This window comes from Salvia hispanica, chromosome 2, assembly GCF_023119035.1.
Source record: "Salvia hispanica cultivar TCC Black 2014 chromosome 2, UniMelb_Shisp_WGS_1.0, whole genome shotgun sequence".
Taxonomy (NCBI): Eukaryota; Viridiplantae; Streptophyta; class Magnoliopsida; order Lamiales; family Lamiaceae; genus Salvia; species Salvia hispanica.
In genome coordinates, this window is record NC_062966.1 from 13,419,712 (window position 1) to 13,441,339 (window position 21,628).

At 38.2% G+C, this 21,628-nt stretch overlaps 1 protein-coding gene across 1 annotated transcript; it reads right to left on the reverse strand.

Moving 5' to 3' along the window:
* Positions 1-2,407: 2,407 nt before the first annotated feature.
* LOC125203491 (protein LONGIFOLIA 1-like) lies at positions 2,408-5,587 on the reverse strand. Its single transcript, XM_048101843.1, has 4 exons — positions 5,377-5,587; positions 4,112-5,296; positions 3,853-4,009; positions 2,408-3,169 (listed from the first exon to the last, which is right to left on the reverse strand). Exons 1-4 carry the CDS (start codon positions 5,488-5,490, stop codon positions 2,625-2,627), a joined length of 2,001 nt encoding a protein of 666 aa, XP_047957800.1. The 5' UTR covers positions 5,491-5,587; the 3' UTR covers positions 2,408-2,624.
* Positions 5,588-21,628: the final 16,041 nt, after the last annotated feature.

The following is a 21,628-nucleotide window of genomic DNA, read 5'->3' on the forward strand; positions in this document are numbered from 1 at the left end:
TTGGGTTCGGGTTTGCTCTTATTGGGTTGGGTCGTTATCGGGTTGACCCGATAACGACCCAATCCGCACGATTTGCCAGCCCTAACCCAATAACGACCCAATCCGCACGATTTGCCAGCCCTATAATATAGTATACTAGTCAAAGGGATTTCATGTTTGAGTAGGTTCAAAGGCCTGCAAAAATAGACTGGCAAGGGTACATTTCCCACATGATCAATTTAATTGCCAAACCCCAATCAAATTACTCAATCATCATATCAAATCATTTCATTCCAAATATATAGTCTTATCCTATACTCCTGTCATCACTATTCCCTCGTTTCATAGTATCGGAGTAATTTTATTACGTTCCATAGTAATAAAGTCATTTCTTTTTAAATAAAAGTCAACATATTTCTTCTTACTTACTTTACTCTCTCGTACTTTATTCTCTCTTCATCTCTCTAATTTTTTCATTTTTTACTTTATTCTTCCTTTCTTAACATAATTTTTCTTAATCTCTGTGCCAAAAAGAAATACCTCCACTAGTATATAACAGAGGGAGTAGTATTTACAAAATTTTATACTACTCTCTCCGTCACACAAGAATATGCACTATTTCATTTTCAGTTCATTCTGTAAGAATATACACTTTCTAATTTTAGAAACTTTTTTCTCTGTAACGAGGTGAGACTCATTCTCCACTAACAATATTTGCTTACTTTTTCTTTCTATCTCTCTTACTTTACTAATTTTGCATTAAAACTCATATCGGACCCAAAGTGCATATTCTTTTGTAACGAATGAAATAATAAACAAAGAATAAATTAAGAGAAAAGATTATGTAAAAATAATAGTATTATTTTTGTTTTAAGAAACGCTTAATTTTTAATAGAATAGAGAAAGTACTTCTCCGTCTCAGATAAATATATCATTTGAGAATGATATAGATTTTAATATATATAATCATTAAATAAAAAATAATAAAAACAGTGTTAAAGCATTTTCAAGAAAAAAAAGATAAATTAAGAAAATATATTTCTTATTCACCTCTTAAAAAATCAATATATCTTCTTAAAAAATAAGTAAAGTCCAAAAGATAAAAGGTAAACCGAAAAAGGTATACATATTTACCTTTTACATCAGAAGATATAAAGATATCCCTTTAAAATTAAATAAGGTACGATAGCTTCTCAAAGAGTAGTTAGTACGGAGTATTTCTTTTACCTCACTATATTATCTCCTCCCTAGAGAGCATAACCAAATGAAAGGGATAAATATAAAGGTATAGAGATATAACTATCATATTTACCTCTTCTTCATGAATATTCGTTTTCTAAGGAGAATAGTATTTGGAAATGTATAACACATTCTTTAATTTGGAAATCTATCTTTACATCTTCTTCATACAAGAGATAAAAAGTTAGTTATTTTTATTTATTTTTTAAAATTTACCTTCGTCCCTTTATAAGAAGGTATAATTACCTTTTTGATAAGGTAAATTAGAAATATACCTTCTGGGTTTACCTTTCTCTCTTAAAATATTAATGGATAGTTAGACCTATAAATAATTAGGTAAGAGAGAATGAGAAAATATTATATAATCGGATATGAATTGTTTGTAAGGGATGGAAGAAAAAATAAATTTATCTTAAATCAATGGGACGGAGGAAGTAGTTAGTTTATGGAGTATAATAAAAAATAATGTCAAATTTTAAAAAAGAAAATATGATTAATACTTTAATTTTGCTACTAGTAATATATACTCCATATTATTCATTCCAACTAAATTATGTTGTATATTTCTTTCCAGGATGTCCTATTTTGACAAAAATAAATATTTGATCATTCTCATTTTATTCCATTTCCTATATTAGTGGTATCTCTTATTCTCATACTTTATATTTTTTTTAAGACTAGTATTTTAATTTATCTTATTTAACTTATTTATCACATGAACTTATTCTTAATCTCCACGCCAAAAAAAAAATTCAAATCAGTTGGGAGAGACAAAATATTATAATATAATTTAATTGGGATGAAAGGAGTATAAAACATCAAGCAACAAACGCTTCATTTGTGGAATGAACAGAATAGTTATAAGTTATTAAATGTTCATTTGTGGAACGAACGTAAGTATCTCAATTTATAGAATCAGTATAGTTTTGCAGACATTTTTCACATTTCCAACAATAATTGAAGTTAATCGAATCCATTTTCATGATAATAAGAATGGGGTAACACTGAGAATGGGGTAACAGTAACACTGAAAAAACTCAAATATTAACAAATTAAACAATAGTCATTGACTCATTGTCCCAAAGATACCACACCCCTCTTTTCCCTTTACAGACACGATTCCTTTGTCTCAGTATAACTCAACAATCACATGCCAACCCACACAACAATGTTTAACTTTAAAGAGAGACTCAGACCTCGGAATCTTGATTTTTGGCTCAACTATTATTCCAATAATGTATTTTAGTTTACAACAATCCTAGCATAAAGTGACCGTTAAAATCGCAGCATTTCCCATTGATTAAAAAATTAGAAAATAAAAGAAGCAAAAAGTAACACACAACAATGCACTAGCACATGAATTATCAGTCCTTCCCACGTGAATAAACCATCCTTCATTCTTTTCCTCAGAAAACCAACTTCCTCCTAAGCATCATGATTGATGATGAGGATAGATCCTCGATTGTTTCAGACACCAAATCCTTGAACACCATCCTCTCAATGTCGAGAACGACCTCCGATCCCTCCATCGGGCAATCCCCCCACCCGTCCCCTGCTAGGTCCTTCTTCAGGACTCCACAAATGGTCTCGAACAAATCCTCATGACCAGTGTCACATTCTCGAATCTTTTGAAACTCGGACCACACCTTGTCGAGGGTCATGGCGCTGTGGCGTGCCTTCCAAGGAGGCAGCCACGCCTCCCTAGCAAGGATTTCAGTGATGGTGTCGAAGATGAGCTTCCTCTGAAGCCTCGACACTTTAGACGTATCATTCCCTTTGATATGTTGCTGCTTCTCAAGTAAAAGAAAGACATCCGACTCCTCTGGGAGATAATGTGATGCCCGTAGGATGTCTGAGATGTACACATAATCGCAGTCAGAATCGAAGCGTTTGGAGAAGATAGGGGAGACGATGGGGCTCCAGATTTCTTCCTCCGACTCTCCATAATGATCTGTTACATGATGCAAATTAGTGCAGAAACTCGAAGCAATCAAGAAGTAAGTAATGAACAGAGTAGCATCGTTTTCAACACAGCCAAACAAACCTTAAATGCTAAGGACCACATTATCATTAGAAAGGTGATTGTGATTGTGATTGTGGTCACCTCTCCTCTGCATTTACATATTGAGACGAGATTTGGTCTCACTTTCAACAAACATGAACAACAAGTTTATTCACATGTTGAGCATATGGAATTATTATTCACTACTACATTTTGTACCTAAACTATTCTACAGCATACTCATCTTATCCTTATCTTTTTTCAATCTACATTGCTTCTATTTTACTACAAAAATTTGATTAATCAAAATGCAGTTTCAAATCGTCCAACGAAGAATTCTATGCTACATTCCAACAACACACGCCACATTAAAATATTTTCCTAGCAGATATTATGAGGCCAACCACTAAATACTCTGCATATTCCTTTTAAGGAGTCACATTAATCACACAATTGTAAATACTAAATAAGTATACTATATATTCTCCTATTCCTACACCGGCTAACACTATTTTCCAACATTCGGCGTTCAAAATTAATGTGTCATAAATAATAATATGAGAGGATGGCGACATAAAAAAACAGATTGATGGTGACAGTGGTAAAGAAAATATGAGAATATTTATGATTACCTTTGAAATGAATATTCCGTTTAGTCGTAACGGGCGACGGCGTCAACGAGTCGAAGAAGGGGTCGAGAACCGACACCGGGCTGGGCTGCATGTCGGCCGCAGCAAACTCCGCTATGTTGTGAAGCAGCTTATCACACCTCTCCAATAAACTCTTTCCCTGCGCTCAAATTTCACTATTACTACACTAAAATTTGTTTACAAAATTATATTAAAAAAAAGGTCGATTATTATGGATAATTGGATTTATTATTAGATTTACCTCTGTATCAGTTGGTGTTTCCACCGTGCCCTCGGAAACAGACGAGTAAGCATCCTCAACGGTCACGATCTTCTCCTTTTGGTTGATCACAACTGTTGGTTTCTTAAACCGCGGTGACCGGTCTGGTCCGATTCCGTTAATCTTCGGCGAGCGGACCGGAGTTGACTCATTCACACTCCTCTTCGAGTTTGACCGACTCGCCTTCACACTCCGGGAAATCGGGCTCCCGCTACGGCCTGAACGGGTAGGGCTGCGAGCATTTCGTTCCCTCCGGGGACTAGGAGACGGGGAGGTTTCACCGCTAAGGCTGTAATTCCGGCGAACTCCGTTCACTTGTTTCCGCCCATTGGCTGGTTTTGAAGGCGTCGGTTTCATGAGAACGATCGGCGAGTCGTCGTAGATGAAGTTCCGGTGGCGGACGTGGTTCGGCGGCGGCGGTTTGGAATGTAGAAGCCCCTTGAGCTGGAGAGCTTCGAGTATGTGTTTCAACGTCTCTAAATCCTTTGATGGCTCGTCGACTCCTCGCATTCTGAGACGCTTCTCGATTTCGCCGTAGATTGATATGTTCTGCTTCGGCTCCGGGAAGACGTCGAAGAAATTTTTGCGCGGCTGCGGAGCTCGCCATGGCGACACCGAATTCACACCGCCTCTGCTGAATCCGGTGGAGACGTCGCCTTTTTTGACGGATTGTTTCCTTGGATCTGTGTAATGTGGATTGAGCGAGGCGTTGTTGTGATGAGATGAAAGCGATTGCGGGGCGGGAGGCTTGGGATGCAGAGTGGTGGAATTGGAATCAGCTGCCATCAATCGCGATTGGAATAGATCTCTGGAGACTCTGGATTCGGAAGCGGATCGCCGGAGCTCCGGCAGATTCGAATCGGATGAATTTGAATTTGGCAATTGGTCCAGCCCCATTAGCCTGGCAATGACGCTAGGAGAGCGGTGTTCCTCGGCGGTTGGGATTTGTTTGGGGTGGAGGCTGCCCTTGGCATCAGTGGTGGCGCGGCTGTCGAGCGAAAGCCGCGGCGCTTCCTTCCGAAACTTCCAGGACGATCTGACGCCGTCTTTCAATTCGAATACAGGCAGCGGGAGTGGGGATTTGGGCGGAAGCTCAGGCGGCGGTGGCGGAGTCTGCTTCCCCAAATCAGGGGATGATTTTCCCGAATCCGACGTGGCGTCACCGACCTAAATTGAATAGAAGCATCGTCAATTAGTGCAACGAATTGAATAGTACTTAGAAAAGTGATTGAGGATGAGGAGCATACCGGAGGGAGGCGCTTTCCGGTGATAATGTGGTGGCGATCGAAGATTTGGAGGAATCCTGCCATACAACCCATTTGCTTGTGGATATTGTTGTGTTTGTGTTCCGTGGTCGTCATGTTGGAATGGGAAGTGCACTGAAAATAACGTCACATTTGGGATCTCTGTGAGGGGGAGAGTTGTAATTAGTGTGGATGATGGGATGGGTGCAGCTTCATAAATCTTGACTGCTTTTTATTTATTTCTCGCGATGCGTTTTGCCAGAGAGTGCAGAATCGGCTGCACTTCCGCCACTCTCTCCCTCTCCACGTGGCACTTTCTCATCACACTCCTTTCTATTTTTGCTTTTCTTTTCCTCTTTTTTCTATGGACTACTATTATTATTTTAACACACCATTCTTATATTGCTATTATATCTTTTCCATAATTTTATTTTTGTTTTAACTTCTATCACTACTATTCTAATCTGTATGACCTGTTGTTCTTTCACCTTGGAATTTATTTGGGATACTATTGAAGATAAGAGGTTAATTTATTTGGGATAGTATTGAAGATAGAGGATAAGATAATTTTGAATTTTAGACAGATCAGATATATTTGGCTAATTTAGTGGACTGCTAAGTTTACCATGCCTCCAACTCAATAAACCATTCAAACATTTGAAGTTTATGCGATTCTTACTCAAAATAGCTTAGGTATAACCATTGAAAACTTATCAATTTCGTGTTTATCACATTTGTAGAAGATTGAATCATATAGTATCATTTTATTCACCTTGTCTCTTAAAAGTATTTGTCTCTTAAGTATTTTCTTATTAGTCCGTCTCTGAAAAGCATGAACATTTTATTTTGAAATAGTTAAACAACACATTACTCGTACACATTATTTTATTGCATAACTTATATCATTACACTACACTACACTACTAATGATGTGAAACTCAATCTCCACTGATGCTACTTGCACTCTCTTTTATCTCTCTCTTTTGTACTTAATCGATTATACAATAAAGAGTAAAGGCCAAAATTGGTCCTGAACATATGGTCATTTTATGTTTTTGGTCCTAAACATTGTCTTTTGGACTTTTTGGTTCTGAACATATAAAAATTTGATCATTTTAGTCCTCCGTCAACATTTCCGTTAAAAATTAACGGTCAACAGGTTTAATCATGATTTTGACCAAATTAGACTTTTTAATTCTAATTTTGTACTCTCTAATTAATTCCCTAATTATTTTAATAATTATTTATTTAAAATCAGATTTAAATAATATAAAAAATAAAATGAAAAATTGTAATTCCTCTTCTCCTACGCCCCAATCTCCATCTCCGTCCAATCCAACTCCATCACCATCGCCAACAACACCTACCCCGCCTTCAACAGCTCCGCCTACGCCCCAATCTCCATCTCTGAAACTGCACAACATATTTCAATTCTTGAAAAAAAAGAAAGTTGGGGACTAAGGGGAGGGGGAAGAGAGGGAGCTCCACCACGTCATCGGATTTGGAGGCGGAGCACGAGAGGGAGTGGCGGCGGGGAGAGGAAGTTGGGGGCGGGGCGGAGGTGGGGTTTAGGGGAGATTAAGGAGGTGGATGGCGATGAAGATTGAGGAAAATGCAGCAACGCCATTTGATTGAGGGGGAATTGATTGGGGAATTATTGATTGGCATGTGGGGATGGGGTTGTGGAGGAGAGTGAGAGTGGAAAATCTGCATTTGATTAAGGTGGATGAGGGAGATGGCGGAGGCGGAGCTGTTGAAGGCGACGAAGATGGAGATTGGGGCGCAAGAGAAGGGGAATTACAATTTTTCATTTTGTTTTTCATATTATTTAAATTTGATTTTAAATAAATAATTACTAAAATAATTAGGGAGTAAAAAATTAAAATTAAAAGTCTAATTTGGTCAAAATCGGGATTAAACCCGTTGACCGTTAGTTTTTAACGGAAATATTGACGGAGGACCAAAATGATCAAATTTTCATATGTTCAGGACCAAAAAATCCAAAAGATAATGTTTAGGACCAAAAATGTAAAATGACCATATGTTCAAGACCAATTTTGGCTTTTACTCTACAATAAAACATGTCTCGAATTAAATGTTCGTACTTTTCCTGAAGAGAGTATTTATTTTGATATCTAATAAAATATCATTTCACTTAATTTTGTTATGATTATTCTAGAAAGTTTGATGTTTATATATTTTGGCTGTATTAATAAATAAAATTTTATTTCAGTACCATAAAACATGATTTAATTGGATAAAATTGACATGTGATTTGGATCCCATTTGTGCTCAAAGCCCCAACAGGATATTTGTTCCATGCAACACAATATTTAAATAAAAAGAATAATATTTTAATGTTATTATTTATGATTTAAATAATATGATGTGTGGAACAATGCACTATTGTGGCTTTGAGCATAGCGGGATCTTACAGATAGACACAATACTAGTTCTTTAAACATGTGCATATTAACCAATTCAAACATAATTTGATATCAAACAAAACTATTAATTTAAATATGAATGACGGTAAAATCATCAGAAAGGATCATATATTTATGAACTTTAAATTACGTACGATCTTTGTCCAAATTACAACTGTTTCTAACTAATGACGCACACCTAGCTTATCCTTTTGCTTTGTTGACTGTTATGAAACCGAAACAATTTATGTAGAACTTCAACGAAACCTTAATTCATCTATCGTTGCTTGTCTTGTTCGGTGTGTATAAAACATTGTACTCACACTACTTCTTTCTACTTGATAATAAGTACTACTATCATATACTAACATAGTTACATAGCTACAAGAGTCTACCACCATGTATACTAGAACCTTGTGTTGCCTACATGCTCGGTTATACCCACATTGACCGTTATGGTGTTCAATTACACGCTCACATAGTCACATGCCATCTAATTTTTTTTTAAAATACTAGTAGTAGAATTTTTCAAAACATGCGGAAATTTGAATATTGCTGTACCAAATCATGCACTTAAGAACCATATATGCATGTTGTGTGCACTACCATGTAAATCATAAATTGTATCCTTGGGCCTAAAATCAACTGGATTATTCACAGTTTCTAAAAATATAAATCACAAAATAATATTCGATTAAAAGTATGAAATTGTATCGTTAAGAATCTCTACCACGTCCTTATGAAAATGCACTAATTGTTAAAAGTTCACATACAATTTGTTATCAAGATGTTGGTCTTTTTTCCCTTGAGGTTTTTCAATCGTGTTTGGCGGCGTACATTTGAATCGTTTTTCCATTGTCCACAAAAATAATTTTCTATAGTTTATTTAATGTTGTACTCCTATTATTAATATAATACTCCCTCTATTCCCTAAAAATAGAAACTATTTCTTTTTTTTTTCAGTTTCCTAAAAATAAAAATATTTTATTTTAGAAAAAAAATTTCTCTCTAACGAGGTAGGAATCATTTTCCACTGACACACTTTTCTTTTTATATCTCTCTTACTTTATCAATTTTGCATTGAAACTCTTATCAAAGTTCTTATTTTTAGAAGACGGATAGAGTAGTACTTGTGTAACCACCCCTATTTTCTTTTTATGGACCAATAAATATAAAATTTAAATACATGGTTCGATTTGTTGGGATTTAGGATTTCTTTTTACGGCTATATCTATATGATCGCGCAAGGTTGGATTGAACATGCACAACTGGACATGAATATCTGTGAACTATCATATCAAATTGACACGATAACAAAAACTTTTCTTAATTATACCCTATGACGCTGTTATTGATGGCTTAGTACAAGATGATAAAATTCGACTATGTAAGTATAAAACGTGCCAAATTTCCAATAGCCTAATCGTGAGTGAGACGGACTATATTAATGCTCTAATCATATTCAAAATTTGCTGCTGACTAGCCAAAGCGCTTGCTAGTTTGTGTTGTACTCAAATGCCCAACAATATACGGAACGGAAGATCGGAAAATTTTATTCATATAATTAAGTTAACATATAAAATATTCTAAATATAAAGAAAAAAAAAACAGATGAGTGGTCTACCTTTTTTTAGTAATTAAATTACATACTACTAGCATTTTTTAAGGCCAAAGCATGGTGCATTTTTCCTACTGCAAGCAAAGATGTAAAGTTATGGACTTTTAAATGTGTATTAAAAATTTGGTAACTAGTTTTGCCGACACTATAAATCACATGGCGGGAATACAATTTCATATTTACCTATTGGCGCTAAAATCATGCATGGCGATTCTGTAAGCCACACTCATGCATTAAATGAAATAGAATAAAAAATGTAATGGATTCAATAATTAAACTTATTTTAGCATATTATTTAAGTAGATATTTATATGTATTCAAAGGGCGTACAATATGATATGTTAAACATCAAGTGAAATTTACAAGCTTAGTGATAATGAGCTACAAATTTCTAAAAACTTAATTATTTTTTTGTTAAGGTAACGTTAGTTTCGTAGGTAAGATAATTAATAAAATACATTATGGGGAAGATAAATCTCAATAATTTGTTTCAAAAAATAATGGTACTCCATATTAATATGTATGTATAGCAAAATGATATATATATGTATCCATTGTAGATCTTCACAGTTGAAAGGAAGGGATAGAAATGATTGGTACTGTATTAATGATGAGAATATCAATGTGAGCTCTTTTTTCCTTTTTTTTTTCTTTTTTTTTTTATTTATTTTTATTTATGGATAAACAAACAGAAATTTTAAGATCTGCAACATAACAGTAGACGTGAATTCAAGACCTTTAACCTCAGTTATTAATCATTCTACAACTAGATCAAGACCAGGGGCGGAGGGAGGGTGGGGCCAGAGGGCCCCCACTAATTTTTAAAAAAATCTAGGGGTATTTTAGTAATTTCACATTAATTCTAATTATAATATATAAAATTAAAGATAGATTTCACCAAAATAATACTCTATAAATTGTTTCCTCTTAATTAGTTTTCTCTTTCTGTTGCAGTTCTACTACTTCTGCAGTGTAATCTGAAATCTAACTATCTAAAAGTAGGTATATTTTAAAACTCAAATATAATTCAATTGATTTTTCTATATATGTTGTTTTTTTGTTTGGCTGCAATATTTATGTAAATTGAGACCTAAATAATCATATTCAAGCTCTAAATTAGTATACATAAAATTCAAATGGGGAGAACGAAGATAGCTTATGTAATTCAATGGCTACGGCGGTTCTGTGTTGGAATTCTTTAACCCCTATTCTTAATTTGATGCGTATGTATTAATAGTTTTACACTATTTGGTTTGTGACAACAACATTTTAGATTTGAGCATATTGTATATTTTGTTTACTCTTTATTCTTTTAGTTGTGAAGCATAAGATGAACTTTATCCTTTTTTGTGTATGATTTATATTTTGCAAACTTAATCAGTGTTGACTATTTTTGTAGGTATATAGATCGTTATTTTAAGAAACTTTCTTCTTTTGATTCTTCGTCAGTTGAATGGTTGCTTAGTTCCTTATATGAAAAGGATGTGTTTGTTAAAGTTACCAATGAAACTATTATGCAGCGATTTCAGAAGATGAAGAATAGAAGACAAATGTTGTGATGTGATTGCATTTAACTTTTACATTTTGAACCTTATAATTTAATTTATGTAATTCTTTTTTAAGTTTAAATTTGGACTCCCATAATGAAATTTCTGGCTCCGCCACTGATCAAGACCGACAGAATAATATATGTACAATATTAATGCAAACGGGTGTAATATATTAATCTTATGGATTATGGAGAGATGCATGAGGGCAAGAATTTGACTAATTTGACTAAGCATTATTGTAAAGAGATGGAACCAGCTATATCTGAATCAAATCAGAAAAAAATGGTGGCCACATATGATAATATCTTTATCTTTTTATGTAATCCTTATCTTAAATTTTGTTTAAATAAAAGACAAGTATTTTAAGTTTTAACAGCAGAGTTGATTAGTTGTCATTTGTGTCTAGTAGCAGGGTAGAATTTATCTTGCATGATTATACATTTTACTTGAGCAGATTCAAGATCCCATTTACAGGGTGTTTACCTAAAATCATAAGAACATTTCATTGATTTCTTAAATACTTATTTAAAGCTCGTTTTTCATAATACGAATTGGTGCACAATTGGAGTACGACTAGATTATGGATATATTAACAGCTGCGATTTTGCTGAAAAAAAAAGAATATTCAAGACTATATGAATTCTCTGTACTACAAAATAATGTAATTAAGGTTTGATTATATTCCTATTCAATTAAGACACATTACTGATTTTTATATTTAATTTCTAATAGTAGCTAATCACCATAACACTATCAATTATAACCAATTAAGTTTTAGTAATTTTTATTAATTTTTTATAATATTTACTGGAATAATAAAGTTATCGTAAAAGGCCACATAAATGTTGTCTGGAGCGTTAAAATTGATTAGCATAGTGAGTCTTTTTAGAGCCCTACAATAATCTGAAATTGAAATGCAATTATAGTATACGTTAAAAAATAAGATAATGAACAGAAAAGGAGGACAAGAAAATTCGTATACAAATATTAAAATCACAACATATGTTACTTTTATTTCTACCAATGGTTGGGCACGTGAAGAAATATTATTTAAACCAAGTGACAAAGAAGAAGCCAAAACGCTTAAGGTGTCAAAACACTTTATGATCATGACTTTAACCCTTTTTATGTTAGATCTTGCTTTCTCCAATCACGTGAAATATTCAATTAGCAGTGTTAATTTATGCACCATATATTATCTCTTCAGCACTCATTCTCATTTAATTTATTGCCTAATCTCATTATTAAGTGAAGTGAAATTATAAGAACTTATCATCAAAAGTAACGGCGGCTGATTTCAAGAAAAATAATGCGAAGAAATAAAAAATTATGTCGAGGTTGCTGATGTGAGTCTTGAATGTAGTACTACACCAAGTTTATAACGATGCTAACTATAAATAATTCATTAATTGATAACACAAACACACATATATTTCCGAGGAATTATTATATTAGGCTAAACATAAATCGGGGGAGGTTTACCCTTAGTATCTTGATTAAAGTATTTTAATTAAACTGCAATTCATTACGTTAGAAGAGTTTTTTTTTTTTTTTTCTGAAAAAGAGTATTTACAGCTACAATAGAAGAATATGCATTAGGCTAGGGAATAGATAGACTCGCCACTATTTATATATTAATAGTAGTGTTGTAATTATTTATAGGCTATCGAAGCCTAAAGATCATCTAAACTAGGAGAACAAAGCCATGCATATATAGATTTATTGAAAGATGGAACAAAAACATTCCAAATTGGACCCTTTATCTTTCTAGTCCATGTAGGTCTTACAATTTCTCAAGCTATAAAATTTTAAAGAAATTAGGCATGCCACTATTTCCATAATACTAGGTTTTGCCTCTATTGTTCTCAATGTGTTACTGACATATTTTTATGTCGTTTTCGCACTTAAAATTAAATTCACGGACCAAAATTTAATACATCGACAGAATAATTTTTATATATGTTCCTACTCATAAATTATTGCTTTTGCATTTAAGAATGTTACTCTATATTCGTAAATCTTTTACTTGGATCTTTGTGTTTCAATGATTTCGGTTAATAGTTTAGGTCTTATAAACACAATACTAAACAGAGGAGGTCTATATATATCAGAAAGAATAAAATAGGACATAATATTGTATATGAATTATAAACAAAATACTAGTAAACATATTGCAATCGTTACTTATTAAAAGCCAAAGGTATGTGTATTAGTAATATTGATATGTAGCAGTGCCCAACTCATAATAACTCAAGAGTTATCACTTTCACGGAATCACGGCATTCATATGTCTACATCAATATCCATTTTACTGCAGGGTACATTGAAATAATTTTATACTACTATTTTTATAAGAGTATTATTCAATGAGTTTCTTGTAAAAAAAATGTCAAATTACAAAATTTATGATTGTTCAGTTGTTCTTTATAGTTCTGAAGATTATTCATTTTTTGTGTTATATTTTTACAATAGTTAAGGGAAGAACGAAGGCAATTTGCCCACTTCATTGGACGCGTGTTTACATTAATTTATCTCGAAAACCGAACACCCTTACAAGTAACATTATCATCCTATCCTTGCTTATAGTGATAATTTATGTGGCCCATAGTCTGTAGGCCCAATAATCCAGCCCAAGTACCGAACCCATACTTATGCCTGATTTGAGCTATCTTAATCTATTTATATAAAAGTCAGTTTTACCTCGGGAATACACGCTTATATAACTTCGTTTTCCAAAAATAGTCCAGCATTGACCGTGTTATGATTGTTCAACCCTGAATTTCCGTATTCTACTTCATTTTTCTTTTTATGTTTTAACTTGAATTTCCGTATTCTTCTTCTTTGTTCTTTTTATGTTTAAACTTATTTTAGAGTGATACTTCCTTCATTCTAGCTAGGAATGATAATTTTTGCGGTACATAAAAACTGGACATAAATACGATGAAATTGATGGATTTTGATAAGGTTTTGTTAGGTTCATTTCCATATTTGGTCGTTCTATAGGAAATCCAATAATTTTGGATTAGCCGATTATGTTTGGGTTGCATTGACTTGAATTGAGATAACATGCTTAAAAACAATATTACTACTATTATTTTAATTATTTTAAAAAATTATATTTTAGTTTTATTCTCCTGCAAGTTCGTGTAACCAGGTTTGAATTGCGCAGATCAAGTTTAATATTATAATACTCCATCCGTCCCGGCTAAGATGATACATTCCTTGACCGGCACGAAATTTTAGGAGTTATTAGTTAAGAGCATCCACAATGGCGGCTAGCCGATTCGCGTCGCTAGCCGAACCATTGTAACCGGCCAGCGGCTTTTCGGCGAAAAAATTGGCAAGCGCTAGCCGATTTAACGGCGCTGGCCGCCATTGCAGGCTAGCGATCGGCGAGCGATCAACCAGCGCAATTTTTTATTTTTATTTTTTTGAAATTTTTTGAAATACTATATATACGCGATTTTAGTTTCATTTTCATTTGCACCACTTGTTTTAACGAGTTTTCTCTCTCTCTAACTTTCTCGTACAAGAGCAACATCGAGCGATGGACAACAACAACGAGTCCAAATCCGCGACAAGCGGGTCTCAAACTCCCACGGTACCCGTGGGGTTTGGATGGGGGAGTAGGGGGGTCGGGCCACGCCGAAGAAGAAGAAGAGCAGGGGGAAGAGCAAGGTGGTCGGCGAGTCGTCGCAGCCGGCTGTTGACGATACCACCGCACGGAGGAAGTGGACGGACGATGAGAACGTCGCCCTGTCCAAGGCGTGGTTGTTGGAGGTTGCGACGATCCTCTGGTTGCGAATCACCAGAGAATCGTTAATATGTGGGCTAAGATTAGAGCAGCCTACAAGAGGTACTGCCCGCATGGAAAGGACTTCACCGGGGAGGAGTGCCGGAAGGCGTGGGAACGCATCAGGGCTGCGGTTGGCCAATTTTCGGGCTTGTACGCCAATGCCCTCCGCATGCAGACTAGTGGGCAGACTAAGGAGGACTGCCCGAGGATAGCGGAGAGTCTGTTCCCCAAGCCGGGGGTTTATAAAGAGTTCACCTACTGGAACTGCTATCTGGTGCTGAAGGACTCCGAGAAATTCCGGGCGGGGGTCGACGCTGGGTGGCCGAAGAAGCGAAGCTGAACTATTCCGGCGATTACAGCGGCAGCAGCGGGCGGTTCCCACGACCTCCCCCCGGATACTGAGAGTTTCCGTCCCCTCCATCGTTTGCTCGCCGCACTCGCCCAGTTGGCCAAAAGCGGGCGCAACTGGCAGCAACGGGATCCTCCCCCCTATCGCCCCAGGAGGTCCAGTCGGCACCCCCCCACCCGCGTATACCTTATTCTCGCGTCAAAAAATGCGGGACCAGATGTACAAGGTCTTCCAAGATTGGAGGGCCGCAACTGACCCCAAGCGAGAGCATGCGAGGTCGATTTGGATGCCGCGAGGGCACATATGGGGGGCTCAGATGCCACCGATGTGGAGGTCCCGGGTGGCAGCGGCAATAGCGGCGAGGACGACAGCGACAACGATGAGGAGTAGAGAGAGGCGGGGTCGTGTGTGGAAGCCCGTTTTTTTTATTATGTACTTTTTTTTATTTAAATGAAATGAATGAATTTTCTCGTATATGTCTCGTAAATTTTATTCCGTAATTTATCAAAAATTTAATTCCGTAAATGTAGTTGTTTTTGAATTATTTTTATTGCGGCTAGCCTATTTGCTTAAAATGATGATGTGGCAGGTGGAATTTTAGTGCTGATGACGTGGCAGGGAGAGAGAGTGGCTGGCCTAAAGCCATTGTGGATGCTCTAATGTGTTTGATTTGAGATAGATAATGTGGATGTAATAAGTATTAAAATAGAGAGAGAAAGAGAAATGAATATTTTAATAGAAGTGAGAAAAATTGGTTGGGTGTATTAATTGGAGAGAGAAAGTTTCCAAAAAAGGAAAACGTGTCATCTTAAGTGAGATGGAGGGAGTATCAGATTTCATTCGTGTAAAATAAGGTAAAAACCAGGTTAGTTGTATAGAACTTAATAGTGTAATATTGTGTTTTAATCATATAAATAAGGTTCGTGTTGTTATCATGTCGTGTCAACTCATAATATAACATATGTCATAAATAGAAATCTATCGTGTACGAGTTGTGCTCGGGTTTGAATGTAGCAGGTTGGGTCTCTGTCGGGTTCAGATTTGGCTTATTAAGTTAAGTTGCTATTAGGTTGACCCAATAACGCACCATCTGCACGATTTATCACTCCTACTTCATTACATGTTAGTTGAGATGTTTCTTTAGGCATGAGATCTACAAAAATTGATGTGTATAGATTAAATAGAAAATAGAATAAAGAATAAGAAAAAAAAGAGTAAAGTGGAATAGAAAATAAAGTTTTTTTGTTAAAAAGACAAACACTAACAATCTTGGAATGACCCAAAAATGAATATGACTCGACTAACTTAGAACATTTAGAACATTAAATAGGCATAACGACGGATCATACATATAAACAAATAAACAAAATTTTTAGAATTATTGCTTATTCGATAAAATAAATTCATCTTATAAAATACTATCAAATACTTATTTTAGGATTATTTATCCTTATACTTGATATACTACTATCTTTCCGTAAAACATACTAGTAGTACTTAGAGCATCTCCATTGGCGGTTAGCAGGCCGACTAGCCGATTCCCGGGCGTTGGCCGGTCCGCTAGCCGACCATTGGGAACGGCGAGCGGCGTTTCGGCGAGCTGATCGGCTAGCCCACGCCGATTCCCGGGCGCTGGCCGATGGGCTAGCCGATCTGCTGGCCGCCATTATAGGCGCCCGATCGGCTAGCGAATCGGCCAACACCATTTTTTTTTAATTTTCGAAACTCTATATATATGCGATCTGAACGTCATTTTCATTTGCACCACTTGTTTTAACGAGTTTCTCTCTCCATCTCTTAATTTCTGTACAAGAGCAATAACACGAAATGGAGAACAACAACGACTCTCCTCCAGTGACGAGCGGGTCGCAAACTCCCACGGTACCCGTGGGAGATGGATGGGGTCCGATGGGCGGGTACTACAATATGTACCCTTGGCCGCAGATGATGCCGAGGATGGCAGCCGTGGGTAGTAGTATGCCGGGGTGGCAGGGGTGCAGGGCGGGCAGGGGGTGTCTGGGATGCAGGTGATGCCGGGGTAGCAGCCGGGGATGCAGGGGATGCCGGGAGGGGGGGACAATGTCCATCGCCCCAGTCTTGACTTTTTGACTGCTTCTTCCCACACATCGACCCCAACGGAGACGCAATACACTGGGGTCGAAACTTTTTCCTTATAGGAGTTGGGGATAGATCTCGAGGATGCGGACTCTCCTATTCAAACAGGGAGAGTAGGTATAGGTCGGGGCGCACCAAAGAAGAAGAGGGGCAAGGGAAAAGGGGTGGTCGGCGAGTCATCGCAGCCGGCTGATGACGGCAGTTCGGGTAAGGTACGGAGGAAGTGGACGAATGAGGATAACTTCGCGCTGTCCAAGGCTTGGGTGAGTGTTTGCGATGATCCCCTCCAGTCGAACAATCAGAGGGTCATCAACTTGTGGGATAAAATAGTAGCAGCCTACATGACACATTGCTCGGACTGGAAGCCACACAACGGGGAGGAATGCCGGAAGCAGTAGGACCGAATCAGGGTTGCGGTCTCCCGATTTGCGGGCTTGTACGCCAACCACCTCCGCATGAAGACCAGTGGCCAAACTGACGACGATGTGAGGAGGATGGCATAGGCCGTCTTCCCCTTGAAGGGGGTTTATAAGGAGTTCACCTTCTGGAACTGCTATGAGGTGCTAATGGATTCTGAGAAGTTTCAGGCGGGTGTCGATGCTGGCTGGCCAAAGAAGCAACAGCTGAACCTCGCCAGTGATTACAGCAGCAGGAGTGGTTCCCACGAGCTCCCCGACGATGCTCAGGAGTTCCCGTCCCCTCCATCGTTACTCGCCGCACTCGCCCGGTTGGTCAAAAGAGGGCGCAACAGGGAGCTAGGGGCTCCGCCCACGGGTCCCAGGAGGTCCAGTCGGCATCCCCCCTACTGGCCAGTCGGCAGCCGAGCTCTCCCGCCTCGCGCATCAACAAACGCAGGTGAACCTGTGGAAAATCATAGTTGAATGGCAGACGGCAACTAACCCTGTGGAGAAGGGGTTTCTGCATGATCTCCTCCAGAGTATGCGGGCCGATTTGGCTGCCGCATGAAGGGAGGCGGGAGACGTCGGGGACTCAGATGCGGCAGATTTTGGGTTCCCGGGTAGCGGCGACGAGGAGTGAGGCGGGGATCGTGTGTGGAAGCGGGCGGGTTTTTTTTTAAATAAAATTATTGCATTTTTCCGTATCTATGTCGTAAATTTATTCCTTATTTGGCGTGATTGTATTTATTTATTTTTATAATTTTGTTTATTGTGCCTAGTCCTAGTGCTAGTCCAGTTTTTAGTCCTAATGATGTGGCAGTTAGTGTTTCTAGTCCTAGATGATGTGGTAGGAGGAGTTTTTGGCAAGGCTATTGCTGGCCTATGGCTGGGCTATTGCTATTGGAGATGCTCTTAGAGCATTTCCAATGGCGGCTAGCGGGCCGGCTAGCCGCTCCGCGCGCGTTGGCCGATCCGCTAGCCGACCATTGGGACCGACGAGCACGAAATTGGCTAGCCCACGCCGATTCGCGGGTGCTAGCTGATTCGCTGGCCGATCCGCTGGCCGCCATTGTAGCGTCCCGATCGGCTAGCGACTGGCTAGCCCCTCTTTTATTATTATTATTTTTTAATTTTCGAGACTCCATATATACGCGATTTTAACGTCATTTTCATTCGCATCACTTGTTTTTACGAGTTTCTCTCTCTCTTAATTTCTATATAAGAGCAATAACGCTAAATGGAGAACAACAATGACTCTACTCCAGTGACGTGCGGGTCACAAACTCCCACGGTACCCGTGGGAAGTGGATGGAGTCTGATGGACGGGTACTACAATATGTACCCTTGGCCACAGATGATGTCGGGGATGGCACAGGGGGTAGTAGTATGCCGGTGTAGCAGGGTGGGCAGGGGGTGCCGGTGAAGCAGTTGTGGCAGCACGGGATCAGGGGATGCCAGGGGTACAACTGGGGAGGACAATGTCTATCGTCCCAGTCTTGACTTTTTGACTTCGTCTTCCCACACATCGACCCTAGTGGAGACTCAATTCACTGGGGATGAAACTTTCTCCGTAGAGGAGTTGTTGCAAGAAGTCGATCAATATGGGGACACTCCCATTCAAATAGGGGGGATTAGGTCGGGGTCGGGCTGCACCGAAGAATAAGAGGGCCAAGGGCAAAGGGGTGGTCGGCGAGTTGTCGTAACCGGCTGATGACGACAAGGTACGAAGGAAGTGGACGGATGAGGAGAACGTTGCGTTGTCCAAGGCTTGGGTGAGTGTTTGCGATGATCCCCTCCAGTCGAACAATCAGAGGATCATCAACTTGTGGGCTAAAATTGCAGCAGCCTACAAGACACATTGCCCGCACTGGAAGCCACACAGCGGGGAGGAGTGCTCGAAGCAGTGGGACCGAATCCGGGCTGTGGTCTCCCGATTTGCGGGGTTGTACGCCAACAACCTCCGCATGAAGACCAGCGGCCAAACTGACGACGATGTCAGGAGGATGGCGGCGACGCAGTTCCCCTTGAAGGGAGTTTATAAGGAGTTCACCTTCTGGAAATGCTATGATGTGTTGATGGATTCTGAGATGTTTCGGGCGGGTGTCGATGCTCAGGATTTCCCGTCCCCTCCATCGTTTACTCATCGCACCCGCCCGGTTGGTCAAAGGATGGCGCAACGGGCTTCTAGGGGAGTCGCCCAGGGGTTCCAGGAGGTCCAGTCGGCATCCCCCTCTAGTGGCAAGTCATCAGCCGAGCTCTCCCACCTCACGCGTCAACAAACGCAGCTGAACATGTAGAAAATCGTAAATCAATGGAAGACGGCAGATGACCCTGTGGAGAAGGGGTTTCTTTTTTAGATCCTTCAGAGTATGCAGGCCGATTTGGTCCTCGCACGTAGGGCCATGGGAGACAAAGGGGACTCAGATACGGCAGATTTGAGGTTCACGGGTAGCGGTGACGGCGGCGGTGAGGAGTGAGACGAGGATCGTGTGTCGAAGTAGGATTGTTTTTTTTTTTCTTAATTATGTAAATTTTTTGTACTTTTTTTAATTTAAATAAAATTATCGCATTTTCCGGTATTTGTGTCGTAAATTTAATTCCGTATTTTGCGTGATTGTAATTTATTTGTTTTTATAATTTTGCTGGCCTATGGCTAGGCTATTGCTTGTCCAATTTCTTGTCCTGATGATGTGGCACGCAGTTTCTAGTCCTAGATGATGTGGCAGGAGGAGTTTTTTGGCTAGGCTATTGCTGGCCTAAAGCCATTGGAGATGCTAATACACTAGTGTGGTGATAGTCTTTTAAGTTTTACTCCTCCTCTCTCTCTCATACTTTATCTATTTTTTTTTATCTTTCTTACTTTATCTATTTTTTCTCTTCCTCTCTCTTATTTTATCGATTTCTCATTAAAATTTGCATCATCCACAAAATATAATCTCATTTGTGAGGAATAAATGGACCAAAAATTAGTTTAATTTAAATTTGAATTACTAATACAGTTACATATTATATGCAAGTTATTATCCACTAATTTAACTTTAGCATAAATAAATATAATTATATTTATAATGATTTTAATATTATAAGGAGTAAGTAATTAAATAAGCATGGCTAGTACTAACGGCTTGTTTGATAAGTGATGTGGATATACCTAGGTTGGTTAGTGACCAAGATTCAGGGTCAAAATAGAGAAATATATGATTTTAAAAACACATATTTAATACCTGACTCATGCTAAATTTGCAATAAATATGTCACCCACAAGTGTATGGGGTATGTAGCACGTGGCAAGTTGAAATTATCGATCCTCGAAGACTAAATGCCGGCTTGAGTACTACGATGCAACTTTGAACACTATCTAGACTAATAGAAGGGGTTTTTGGGTTTTTTCTTAACTAAGATCAAAGAACAAGTAAGTAAGTAAGAGCAAAAGGAAATTAAGACAAGAAAAAGGATAGTTTTCACTCAAGTTGGAAAGATAGGGATATTGATCCGTTGGTATGGATCACGGGTGTTCACCTAGGGATCATGCTCATCTAAATGGTCTTATGGGTGGCTAGGAAGGTCGGGTTAATTGGTTAGACCCCCTCTCGGGTGCACCTAACACGTTGATCGGCCTCTAAGGTTGGAGTCTCCTCCCTACACTTCGAAACCAACTCCTACAACCTACGGACCCAAGCCCTCTCTCTAGCTATGTCTCTCTCGAGCACATATAACGCACGGAGTTGTTGGTCATTTAACTATCTAATTAAGCATCTTTCAACGACAATAATTAGAATAAGACATATCAAACTGGTAGCTAATCAATTGGATAATGAATCATAAGACATAGATAAGCATAAATCAAGATTTAGCCCATGAATTCCATACAAACTTCACCAATATCCCTAATAAGAACTTAACTACTCATAATGGAAGCTAAGACAAAAGAAAATACAAAAACTTCAAAGGAAAACATAGTAGGAAAAGGTAATAGAACTCCCTAATGTAGACTTGATGTTGG